The sequence below is a fragment of the Salvelinus fontinalis genome, unplaced genomic scaffold (genome assembly GCF_029448725.1).
Source record: "Salvelinus fontinalis isolate EN_2023a unplaced genomic scaffold, ASM2944872v1 scaffold_0279, whole genome shotgun sequence".
Taxonomy (NCBI): Eukaryota; Metazoa; Chordata; class Actinopteri; order Salmoniformes; family Salmonidae; genus Salvelinus; species Salvelinus fontinalis.
Genome location: NW_026600488.1, coordinates 182,407 through 195,417, shown reverse-complemented (window position 1 = coordinate 195,417; position 13,011 = coordinate 182,407). Strand labels below are relative to the sequence as shown.

Below are 13,011 nucleotides of genomic sequence, written 5' to 3'. Positions count from 1 at the left end.
ACCTGGCAGTACATACACAGAACCTGGGAGTACATATACAGAACCTGGCAGTACATATACAGAACCTGGCAGTACATACACAGAACCTGGGAGTACATACACAGAACCTGGGAGTACACATACAGAACCTGGGAGTACACACACAGAACCTGGGAGTACACATACAGAACCTGGGAGTACACACACAGAACCTGGGAGTACATATACAGAACCTGGGAGTACATATACAGAACCTGGGAGTACACACACAGAATCTGGGAGTACATATACAGACCCTGGGAGTACACACACAGAACCTGGCAGTACATATACAGAACCTGGGAGTACATATACAGACCCTGGGAGTACATATACGGAACCTGGGAGTACATATACGGAACCTGGGAGTACATATACAGAACCTGGGAGTACATATACAGAACCTGGGAGTACACATACAGAACTATTGTCTCTACCATGTTCTTCTATTCATGTTTATTTTTTTATCTTGTACTTTAATTGTTCAATTGATTATTAAATAAATGGCATACAAAGGCCATTGTGAACATGTCAGATTACTGGGTGGTAGTTGCCTGTAAGCACAGATCTAGGATCAGCTCCCTCTCTCCCAGTCCTATTCTCAACCATCAGAGTTAATGTTAAACTGACCTTAGATCAGTAGTCAGGGGCAAATCCACCAGTAGGGTGAGAGCAGTAAGTCCTGTTTTCAGTCAGAAGGAAAGGGACACCTGCATGTTCCAGTTGAACACACACACACACACACACACACACATACACACAGTCTGGTAAAGCTAACCTTGTGGGGACACACAATTCAGTCCCATTCAAAATCCTATTTTCCCTAACCCCTAACCCGTACTCTTACCCTAACCTTAACCCTTAACGTAATTCTAACCCTAACACTAATTCTAACCTTAACCCTAAACCTCCTATAAATAACATTTGACCTCGGGGGGACGAACAAAATGTCCCCAATTGGTCAACTTTATGTTTGTTTACTATTCTTTACTATTCAAGAATAGTTAAACACGGTCACACACACACACACACACACACACACACACACACACACACACACACACACACACACACACACACACACACACACACACACACACACACACACACACAGTAAGAGGAAGTGAGAGATGGAGGAACCTGTGTTTGTTTCTGTGTGTCCAACACTGATCTCTATAGAGAAGTGACCCCTGCCGGTGGTGTTGGGAACAACACACTAGACAAAAGGACCATCTCTCATCTCCTCATCTGACAAAACTAACAGTGGTACAACCCAAGCCTCCTTATTCCTTCTAATGGACATAACCTATTGTCTCATACCATTATGGTGGTGTCTTGTGCTGAGAAAACTTAACACAAACTGAGTCTGTAGCAATGGTATAGCCTGCATAGAGCCAAGTTATTATCTTATGATTATTAGAGGTCTACATTAATGAGTCATAGGCTAATAACTGCTATGGAAAAAACATTCCTACATGTGTTTAAAGCCTCAGTTGTGTTTCTAATGCTCCAGGGTGAAGTTTCTCCTCTGTGCAGATCTAGGATCAGTTCCCCTCCCCCAATCCTAACCTTAACCATTAGTGGGGGGGAAATGTCAAACTGACCCCAGATCAGCGTTTATGGTCAGTTGGGCCAGTGTTGAGCGAACAGTGGTCTTTAGTCATCAACACCTCTGATCGCCTTCCTGTGTGCCTCTGTACTTCCGTTTTCAGTGTTGCGCCACACACCGGTCCTCCCTTGCATCAGTTCCCCTCACGCCTGTGGTTCCTCTCTGTGGTTAGAGCTGTAGCAAACACCCAAAGAGGGAGGGATGGGATGGGAGTGTGTTTGAGAGAGAGGCTTAGAACTGTGCAAACACACCCAGAGAGATGGGGAGAGGGTGGAGGGAAGAGAGAGAGCGCAGGAGGGAGAGAGAGATGGGTAGGGGATACGATGTATTTGTGAGGAAGTGACAATGCTTGGTCCCATCAGCAACACAGTGCTAAACTAGTCCACCAACCACACACACGTCAGAGCGTCAGAACACGTGTTACAGCTATTGAATCTATTCTGCTCATTCAGGTCTACAGCCACTAGATGGCAGACCAGAATCATCACTGTCTACAGCGCCTTCACTGAAGACAAAGGCATGACCACAGAAACCTTAAACATCATCACATGACCACAGAAACCATAAACATCAGCACACGTAACTACCACTGGCGAATCAGACCACAAATGTTACACGACTAGAAAACTCAGAATTTTTTTTTTTTAATGTACTGAATAAACACACACTCAAATATCCATTCAAATCCATTCCACAATCCACTTATCATTGACGTACGTTGGTCACAGCATGAAACACACACCTAAAAGTCACATTAATTACATACAAGACTTCACAAGGCAACATGACATTATTCTTTACATGGTAAGTAAGTATCACAGACTTGGTGCTCAGTGACACAGGGCTTCTTCAACCTGGAATCCATCGTGATGAAACCGCCACGTCCACTTACACTATTACGACAACAAAGACGTTACTTCAAACACGGATGCTCTTTTCCTCAAAAGGAAAACAACAACTAACGTGCCTGGGGGCTGTTTCACCGATCGCCGATCTCAGCTTAGCGGCACAGCTCTGTTTGTCCGTAGAATATCTCTGTACAGAGCAAGTAGAATTGACACATTATAGTAATTATTGCACCAGATCCCAAAGGTATTATGGAATCCCACAGAGAACCAGTTGAGTGGGGTGGTTTGAATCCGGATTGACTCAGGTTTTGAATCAGGATAGACTACAACTGTTCTTTGTTGATGGCCTACGGCTCTGTACGCCTGAAAGAAAGAATGAAAGAGGGAGGGAGGAAAATAGTGCAATGGTTAAATGACTTGAGAGAGATAAACAGAAATACAGGTATTGACATAACGACGAGAGAGGGAGAAGGAGAGGGAGAGGGAGAAGGAGAGGGAGACGGAGAGGGAGAGAGGATCAAACTGAGCTAAAATAATGACAGAAGAAAAACAACTTACTGTCATCGTCTTGTGTGTTGACAGTCTGTTGAGAAACACTCCTCAGGCTCTTTTTAAACTTCTTACTCTTCATTGGTTGTTTCACCATGACTTCAAGGTTATTCATCTCCTCCATACTATTGGTTCCCAACGATGTGGGGGAGGAGATTGGACTGGTTGCCGGGCTATCACCCCCGGTGTCCACGCTCTGATTGGCTGTCGATTTCCCCTTGAAGAGTTTCTTAAAAGAGCGGGATTTCTTCTCCAAAATGCTGTTGGTTTTTTTCGCCCCGACCTTCCTGCCGTCGGGTGGTAGCGGGGTGAGTTGATCCAACCACTCGCTGTTCACCTGCGTTAGTCCCTCAGGACCCGCAGTTATAGCCGTCTTTTCTATGCCTGGTAGATCCTGCAAGGACCCCGTCAGTCCAGGAACACTGTTCCCGTACACCAAAGAGTATTTGGGGTTGTGGTATTTATGTGCAGGCACCAGGAGATCACCTCCACGCGAGTTGCCTAGACTGACCTGGAATCTGGATGTGGCGACTCGTAACTGGGGTTTTACGGGCTCCACTTTGAGCCGCGTGGCGGCGGCCATGTTGGGAGGTGGGCTGAGGTTGAACTCCTTGTAGAGGTCCAGTTTTTCGGAGACGGCGTAGAGCTCGCAGAAGTCGCGGTCGAAGAAGTCGATCACCTGGCCAGTCATGACCGTGATCATGTTGCGGTCCATCCGAGACGAACTCCATGTGAAGCTAGAGGAGAAGAAGATCACAAGAACGATGTTTAGGTCTTCAATAAAGACACAGTGAAACACACACAGCAGAGAAGCTAGAAGAGAAAGAACAGATATGTTATGTCTTGGAAATAAACACACAGTAACACACACACACACACACACACCCACACACCCACACACACACACACACACACACACACACACACACACACACACACACACACACACACACACACACACACACACACACAAGACAAAGACAGAGAGAGAGAAAGAGAGGGGGAGAGAGAGATAGAGAGGGGGAGAGAGAGAGAGAGAAAGAGAAAGAGAGGGAGAAAGAGAGGGGGAGAGAGAGATAGAGAGGGGGAGAGAGCGAGAGAGAAAGAGTGAAAGAGAAAGAGAGAAAGTCAGGGAGAGAGAAGAGAGAGAAGAGAGAGAGAGAGAGAGAGAGAGAGAGAGAGAGAGAGAGAGAGAGAGAGAGAGAGAGAGAGAGAGAGGGAGAGAGAGAGAGGGAGAGAGCGATAGATAGAGAGAAAGAGAGGGGGAGAGAGAGAGAGAGAGAGAGAGAGAGAGAGAGAGAGAGAGAGAGAGAGAGAGAGAGAGAGAGAGAGAGAGAGAGAGAGAGAGAGAGTGAAAGAGAAAGAGAAAGAGAGAAAGAGAGGGAGAAGAGAGAGAGAAGAGAGAGAGAAAGAGAGAGATAGAGAGAAGCATACAGCTACTTTCTCTCACCTGTAGGAGCCGAACATGACTTTGTCCCCATCCACCAGCATGTATTTACTACACAAAGAACCAAGGAGTCTACCGAAGGACAGACCCAACCCTGTACCCTGAACTGTACGAGTCCTGATGTTCTGAAAGATACAACACACACAGTTATATAAAGGGTTAGGGTTATGGTAACTTGACACAGTCATAAACAAAATGCACACAGAAAGCCATCAACTCATCGGTGTTAAACCTCCCATATCCAAACTACCATCTGTGCATATTAACATAGAAATCTGTTGAATTTAAGATGCCAAAAATCACGTGACATTTTATTTATTTAGCAGACGCTCTTATCCAAAGCGACTTACAGTTTTCCCTTACTGGTCCCCCAGGCGTGTCACATGATCACACATGACACAGGGCCCTTGTTCAACACATAAGTGAGTAGCCTAAAGCCTTCAATGTCCTCTGCTTCAGTATGAGGGACCGTCTCTTACCCGCAGGTGCTGAGCTCCGACCTGCAGCCTGCAGCACATATCCAGGAAGTGTGGAACCCCGCTGACATCCAATAGGATGTAGACGGCCACAGAGCGCCGCGACGCCGCGTCCAGCAGGTCCTGCAGTATCTGGATGTCTGTCAGCAGGTCCATGACTATAGCTAACACCTGAAAGATACAAAGACAATCAAACTTTATTTAAAAATGTAATACAATCAGACTTTATTTAAACACACATAGAGGCAGGGGTAATCAAATACAATCAAACTTTATTTAAACACCTGGAGGGAGAAACACAGCAAATACATTCAAATCAAACTATATTTAACGGTCAACAATTACATTTAAAAAACATACAATTTACACAATGTATATGAAATATAGCTAGAACAATCCATGGAAATAAAAAGTGATTAAGATCAATAGTAGTGAATCATATCACTTGAAAGTCAATAAAACAATGAAAAACCTCCCTGACAAAAGGCCATACAACAATCACTGACTGTCGGGCTGAAAGCACAAGCAGGGCCTACAGAAAACACTTAGGCCTACACTAACCCCGGGGTGTTATAAAGGCTTATAAAGGTGACATCTTGGCGGTGTAGAGACATTTTTTGAATTTTTAAGCCAATTCTGCACATTTTACAACGGAGCTGAGAGACAATGTTGCAGTTTTAAATGTAGTTTCCTGCAGTGCTTGGCATTGTGCCATGGCTAACGCTGTGTTCTGTTTCTCAAACATCATGACAAAATAAATACTGCTAAATTCATTGTTTTGGGGACTTTCAACTTTCTCCCTGAGCTTTAATGTTGGTGATTGTTAGTTCTCAGAGATGATACTATGAACAAATCTATATGTCCATTATCTTTACTACATACTTTATATCTGATTTTAGTGGTTTAAATTTACACTGAAAGCGTTTTTTTCATCCCTAAAATGAAACATATATTTATATATATATTATTATTTTTTCGGACACAATTTTTTTCTTTTTTACATTGTTTGGACTTAGGGGCCTGAAAAAATGCTTAAGCGGCCGCCTACGTATTTCAATGGAAGGAAATAGCTGACCCAACACGTCTCCTAGTTGCCCCAACATGTCTCCTAGTTTCCCCGAAGCTGCCAGGCTGGCAGAGACAAAGCAGAGACAGGTATGTGGGGAGGGGTTTAACACAACATAAAACACCTGAGGAAGGAACAAGGAAGTGGAATCTCAGCTATTATCTTTCCTCAGAACTGGTTCTGTTCTGCTTAGCTTTTACTTTCTGTTTGATATGGGGAATTATTGAAAAAGTAGGAATTTCCATGGACCTAGAACTCTCTGGAGTAGGATGAGACCGATACATTGACTTGAATGTGTCCACAACATAACACTTTCTTTTCAGTCAAAAGGAAAAAAAATAGGATTTGAGTCACTTCAAAATGCCAATGTGAACAAGGCTTAACTAGCAGCCCTACAAAAGCTTTATTCTTGAGATGACCTTAGTAATGGGAAAGGGTGGAGGAGGAAAAGGTTTCTTCATTCACATGAATGTTCTCATTCAGACAAGGAAAAGGCTGTATGCTGACACAACATTCTCCAGAGGAAACATGCTGAGTGAAGGGTTCTCCGTTGTAACAACAGGGCCTGTGTTATGTTCACAAAGCCTCGTACAGTAGGAGTGCTGATCAGCTTGGCCTTTTAGATCATAATGGACCGGGGAGACCTGATCCTAGATCAGCACTCCTACTCTAACCCATACACTTTATGAGTACGGGCAAAGAGAAACAACAAGTTACAGTATGAAATAATTCAAGTTAAAAACCTACAACACCACAATGTCTTCCATTTAACAAAATCCACTCATTGTTAATGCCATCCATGTCAATGTTGTGATGTAGATTACACAGTAATCTATTCTACTGTATGTAGATGAAGACAACCACAGTCTGCTAAGCTAAACACACCACACCTGATTATGCAGGTCCCTGTATCACTACTGAGTGTGTGTCTGTGTGTGTGGACGTGTTTAACTATACATGTGGGGACCAGAAGTCCACACAAGAATAGTAAACAAACAAAGATTTGACCAACTGGGGACATTTTGTTAGTCCCCATGAGGTCAAATGCTATTTCTAGGGGGTTTAGGGTTAAGGTTTGAATTAGTGTTAGGGTTAGAATTACGTTAAGGGTTGAGGTTAGGAGCTATGGTTAGGTTAAGGTCAGGTTTTCGGGTTAGGGTAAGAGTATGGGTTAGGGTAAGAGTACGGGTTAGGGAAAATATGATTTTGAATGGGACTGAATTGTGTGTCCCCACAAGGTTAGCTGTACAAGACTGTGTGTGTTTGTGGAAAAGGAGGGCTGAACAGGCCCCCATTAACATTGAAGGGGCTGTAGTGGAGCGGGTCGAGAGTTTCAAGTTCCTTGGTGTCCACATCACCAACGAACGATCATGGTCCAAACATACCAAGACAGTCGTGAAGAGGGCACGACAAAACCTTTTCCCCCTCAGGAGACTGAAAAGATTTGGCATGGGTCCCCAGAATCCTCAAAAGGTTCTACAGCTGCACCACCGAGAGCATCCTGGCCGGTTGCATCACCGCCTGGTATGGCAACTGCTCGGCATCTGACCGTAAGGCACTACAGATGGTAGTGAGTACAGCCAAGTACATCACTGGGGCCAAGCTTCCTGCCATCCAGTACCTCTATACCAGACGGTGTCAGAGGAAAGCCCCAAAAATTTGCAAAGGCTCCAATCACCCAAGTCATAGACTGATCTCTCTGCTACCGCACGGCAAGCGGTAGCGGAGCGCCAAGTCTAGGACCAAAAGGCTCCTTAACAGCTTCTACCCTCAAGCCATAAGAGTGCTGAACAATGAATCAAATGGTCACCCAAACTATTTATATTGACCACTCGTTATTGTTATGTAATTTTCTTGTGTTCTTTATTTAATTAATTTTTAAACTTTTTAATTTTCTTAACTCCTTCTCTAACTGCATTGTTGGTTAAGGGCTTGTCAATCAGCATTCCACGGTAAGGTCTACACCTGCTGTATTCGGCGCATGTGACACAAACTATTTGATTTGATGTGTGGGTGGTGTGTACTTGACACCACATTCTCTCCATTTCTCATAACATTAAACACACTGGTTCAAAGCAGCAGGCTGCGGTGTTCCATGAAATCCTGTTTGGCACACACACACACACACACACACACACACACACACACACACACACACACACACACACACACACACACACACACACACACACACACACACACACACACACACACACACACACACACACACACACACACACACACCTGAGAAATGACTTTCATATTTTCTCATTCACTCACTTGACAGGTAGGTGAACTAGAAGTAGGGTGAAGTTGCCCCTAGGTGCTGATCTTGGGTCAGTTTTACATTTCTCCCACTAATGGTTAAGGTTAGGATCGGGGGAGGGGAAGCTGATCCTAGATCTGTACCTAGGGGAAACTTCAGCCCAGAGTTGTGGGGGAATCGCCTGTAGGTATAGATAGACAGTGCATGTACATTTACATGACATTGTAGGCTACCTGCCGCCCTCTGACCTCACATTAACACACTGTCATATATGTAACATACTGTATATGACATAGGCCCAGGTTTAACATATCCTCAACTATCAACATACTCCTGTAACAATATACTGTATTGACACAATCATTTTTAACATGTTTTATTTAACCTTTAATTAACTAGGCAAGTCAGTTAAGAACAAATTCTTATTTAGAATGACGGCCTAAACCAAACCGGAACAAGACATCAATGTGATTGTGTGTTCTTCTAAGACCTAGTTGTACAAAGGGAGGAAATGTGTCATGGACTGACTGCCTGACTAACTGACTGACTGACTTGCTGATGGGGTGGCTCTGACTGGATGACTCACTGGCTGACTGGTTGACTGACTGCGTCAAGATGGGTGGGTCCAAAATGACTCAGTCTCTAGATACACTATAAAACAAACGTGGCTAAAGGCAACTCAAATAAGCAGCTCTGACTCCAGTTCGCCCTGTTATGTGCTGCCAACATGCTGAGTGATTTGTTCATTCATCACAATGGACCCCATTTATCTCTCCTGTGTTGTTGTAATGTGAGGTTGTACGCATCCAAACACAGCATGTGTGTGTGTGTCTTTGTATATGTGTTCTCTGAATAGCCTAATCATGAAAGCAAGCCTAACTTTAATTGACATGACAGAATGTTTCCTGTGTAATAGGGAAATCAGCTGTTCGTTCAATGAGGGCATTCAACAATGATATATGTCATCAGACAGGATTCATGGCCCGTGGATGACCCCCCAAGTCTACTGGAAATAATAATAATAACAAAAAAAATGACAAAAAAAGTTAATTGTTGGACGTAAAAGACTGTAGAAGCACCAGGAAATCAGCTCCAAGTGATTTTCATTTAAGAAATATGTTCCCAAGAATTCCCAGGCATAACAGAGAGACACGTGATCGTATATAAACGTAAGCAAGGTTTGAAATTATTCTGTTTTAGTCAAAACATGTATCTGTCTGGGCTTCTTGCGGTCAATTTGTAGTCTACAAATGATTTGTAATTATGTTCAGGCCTCTCGACAATCCTCTGTTCAGAAAATATCTTCCTGCTGTTGAGTTGATGATCACTGCTCTACAAGTTTAAACACTCACTTCCATAGGCCCCTGCTGACGCACACACACACGCACACACACACACACGCACGCACGCACGCCGCTTCACTCCGCTGAGACACGCCTCTAACAATCAGTCATTTATTCGGGCAATCCATCCAGTCTCTCTATTCAATCACCGCCTCTCCCCTAACCCCCCCAGCCGTATTTTAAGTTCTCTGATAAATTACTATATAGATTACTTTCCCATGAAAAAAATGGCTTCATGAGTTAGATTCCTACCTCACATTTGAGATACATAGGCCAGGGCTATCACTATCCCAATAATAAACCAAATCAACACAGTCATTAGTCCTGCATTATTCACTTCATCATTATGTTATTACATCATTATTGAACATTATATACCCACAGTTCACCTTGGTAGCTTCTTGGATCAGCCTACGAATGACCTCCTTGATGTGCGGTCCGTTCTCTTTTGGCGGGTGCGTGTGAACCGCCACGCGTGTGACCCCCTTGAACAAACCCCCGTTGGGCCAACCGAGATCCAACGGCGGCACCTCTGTATCCGACATCTGCGGCCAGTACGTCGAATGGTGCCCCGAGTTCGCTTTGGAATCGTCGGGTTTCGCTTTTATTTCTCCGCTCTTCTCTTCATCTTCAGTGTCATATTCTTTGAAAGTGTTCCTTATCGTTTTAATATCACGGGCCGAGAGAAAGTCTTTCACTTTGTCCTCTTTCAGTCGCATTTTGAACGCGCCGTCACCGTTTTTGAGCAGTTGTTCAACCGCCGCGCGTTGTTCTTCGCTGTAGTAAAACTCCGGTTTGGACTCCGGGACGTTCTCTTTGATGTGGCCGTCCTCCATGCATGTTAGCTGGGACTCGGCCATGGCTGGACACCGCTGTGTCACCGCTGGACTGAAGCCTATGGGTTAAGTCGCACAACCGCTACCGTGTGATTTGAAAAGGATCCGGAAGATACACCGTCACCTACCTACCTAGGCTACCTGTGTGACGTTTGACTTTGACAGCTAACCTCAAATGCCGCGTTCAGAAAACTGGGAACTTGGAACTCGGAAATCTCCGACTTCAGTGCGTTCAATACAACTGGGAACTCGGGAAAAAAAGCGAGTTCCGTCTGTGAAAAATCGTTTTGAATGGTCATCCAAGTCGGAATTCCAAGTCGGAAACTCGGGCATCCTAGAGTTACTTGAATTCCGAGTTGGATGACCATTCAAAAGCGCGTTATTTTCTGAGTTCCCAGTTGTCTTGAACGCGGCATTACCTGCCTTAGGGGCGGAACGATAAATACCTTATTATATGACGGAAATCACCCTATAGAAGCACCCAACGCTTATGTGGCTATCATGCACGTGACTGTCAGACTGTGATTATTGTTGGACTTCAAACAACCCAGATATTTGTGGCTCTTCCTGGAATTGGTTTTATTCCACAGTTAGTTGATCCAAGGCTATTGCTCTCACAAAAGTCAAACTCAAAATTAATGGTAGTTATGTTGCAACATTGATTAACATAAGGCTTTATACAGGGGCTTACAGAAAATGCATTTATTTGATAATCATACAGTAATAATTGTGTTCTGAAGTTTTAAATAGTTGAGTTATCCTGACATAAGCCTGGTTGGTAAAGTACATTCATAATAAACCAGAAAGAAAGCTACAATATGTATAATTAATGCTAAAGCTAATTGTTATGTCCTCTCTCTCTCTCTCTCTCTCTCTCTCTCTCTCTCTCTCTCTCTCTCTCTCTCTCTCTCTCTCTCTCTCTCTCTCTCTCTCTCTCTCTCTCTCTCTCTCTCTCTCTCTCTCTCTCTCAGAAATATAATTGTTATTGTTAGGGAGGCAGGTAGCCTAGCGGTTGAGGCTGTTGGGTCAGTAACCCGAAAGGTCACTGATTCGAATCCCTGAGTGAAAAATCTGTCAATATGCCCTTGAGCAAGGCACTTCACCCTAATTGCTCCTTTAAGTTGCTCTGGATAAGAACGTCTGCTATAATGAATTCAGATAATTATTTAGCTCTAAATGCTAACCATTTCCTTCTCTCTCATACAGGGTTGGTGTAGTTGGAAGGGAACACTCCCGTTTGTCCCCTCAGTCTTCCTTTCCACCATGACATGTCGGAACACTCTAGCACCTCGATGACGTCACCAGCCTTGAAGCTCAGCTCGTCCTTCTCCTCGGCGTTGAAGTCATACTGAGCTCTCACCTGCATCAGACCACTGCCCCCCGTGGTCACAGCCGCACGCTGGAACACAGGTACACACACAGGGGTTGATTAGACACGTAGCTCCATTCTATACACACACACACACACACACACACACACACACACACACACACACACACACACACACACACACACACACACACACACACACACACACACACACACACACACACACACACACACACACACACACACACACACACACACACACACACACACACACACACACACACACACACACACACACACACACACACACAAACACACACACACACTCACACTCACACACACACACAGGAGGGAGGGATTTGGTTGTAGAGTGTATACTACCTGTGGTGGGGGTATGGGGTCTGGTGTGCGTGGCAGCGGTTGGTGAGGCTGGGGTGCGCGGGGCTGGTGAGGCTGGGGTATGCTGGGCAGGGGCTGGTGAGGCTGGGGTATGCTGGGCAGGGGCAGGTGAGGCTGGGGTGCGCGGGGCTGGTGAGGCTGAGGTATGCTGGGCAGGGGCAGGTGAGGCTGGGGTATGCTGGGCAGGGGCAGGTGAGGCTGGGGTGCGCGGGGCTGGTGAGGCTGAGGTATGCTGGGCAGGGGCAGGTGAGGCTGGGGTATGCTGGGCAGGGGCAGGTGAGGCTGGGGTGCGCGGGGCTGGTGAGGCTGGGGCTGAGAGGATGGGGCTGATGTCCTGGTCTGGCCGAATCCCCTCTCCTAGGAAGAAAAGTGAAATTAGAGAGAGAGAGAGCACTGTTATAACTTTTCTTTCAGATTCAATAAACCGATAATGAACAGTTTTAGCTATTTATCCTGATCAAGCTTGAAGTACCCGACACCATCATTTAGTGAATAGGGATCCTCCATAGTTCTACTCCTGCCTGTGTTTCTGTGTCCAGCAGATAGATGCTGTTTAGAGACAGAGTTGTTCAGGGATCCTCCATAGTTCTACTCCTGCCTGTGTTTCTGTGTCCAGCAGATAGATGCTGTTTAGAGACAGAGTTGTTGATGTAGTACTCCACCAGCTCCTTTATTAACTATGTATAAGCCCTTTATAAACCCCTTGTAACTACTTATAACTACTTATAACCAGTACCTGTGTATCTGTGTCCAGCAGATAGATGCGGCTGTGTTTAGAGACAGAGTTGTTCATGTAATAGTTCACCAGCTCGTTGAAGGAGCTG

At 44.9% G+C, this 13,011-nt stretch overlaps 2 protein-coding genes across 2 annotated transcripts in view; both read right to left on the bottom strand.

Moving 5' to 3' along the window:
• Nucleotides 1-2,294: 2,294 nt before the first annotated feature.
• Nucleotides 2,295-10,655, bottom strand: LOC129845323 (protein FAM83F-like). The gene is made up of 5 exons (XM_055913210.1): nucleotides 10,012-10,655; nucleotides 4,951-5,118; nucleotides 4,475-4,596; nucleotides 3,034-3,761; nucleotides 2,295-2,838 (listed from the first exon to the last, which is right to left on the bottom strand). The coding sequence occupies exons 1-5, from the start codon at nucleotides 10,480-10,482 to the stop codon at nucleotides 2,789-2,791; spliced, it is 1,539 nt and encodes a 512-aa protein (XP_055769185.1). The 5' UTR covers nucleotides 10,483-10,655; the 3' UTR covers nucleotides 2,295-2,788.
• An 804-nt stretch (nucleotides 10,656-11,459) lies between these two features.
• LOC129845322 (GRB2-related adapter protein-like) overlaps nucleotides 11,460-13,011 on the bottom strand; it is a 4,206-nt gene continuing 2,654 nt past the window's right edge. The window contains exons 5-7 of the mRNA XM_055913208.1: nucleotides 12,924-13,011; nucleotides 12,170-12,544; nucleotides 11,460-11,857 (exon numbers count right to left, since the gene is read on the bottom strand). The exon at nucleotides 12,924-13,011 is cut by the window's right edge and continues 75 nt beyond it. Of these exons, the coding sequence (XP_055769183.1) occupies nucleotides 11,657-11,857; nucleotides 12,170-12,544; nucleotides 12,924-13,011 (664 nt within the window). The 3' untranslated portion in view covers nucleotides 11,460-11,656. The remainder of the gene's footprint in view (nucleotides 11,858-12,169; nucleotides 12,545-12,923) is intronic.

Excerpts from the sequence above, each read along its gene's own strand:
- LOC129845323 (XM_055913210.1), bottom strand. The coding sequence starts at position 10,482 with ATGGCCGAGTCCCAGCTAACATGCATGGAGGACGGCCACATCAAAGAG. Across the intron at positions 5,119-10,011 it reads TGATCCAAGAAGCTACCAAG|GTGTTAGCTATAGTCATGGA; the intron begins GTGAACTGTGGG and ends TGTATCTTTCAG. Across the intron at positions 3,762-4,474 it reads GTCATGTTCGGCTCCTACAG|CTTCACATGGAGTTCGTCTC; the intron begins GTGAGAGAAAGT and ends CTTCTCCTCTAG.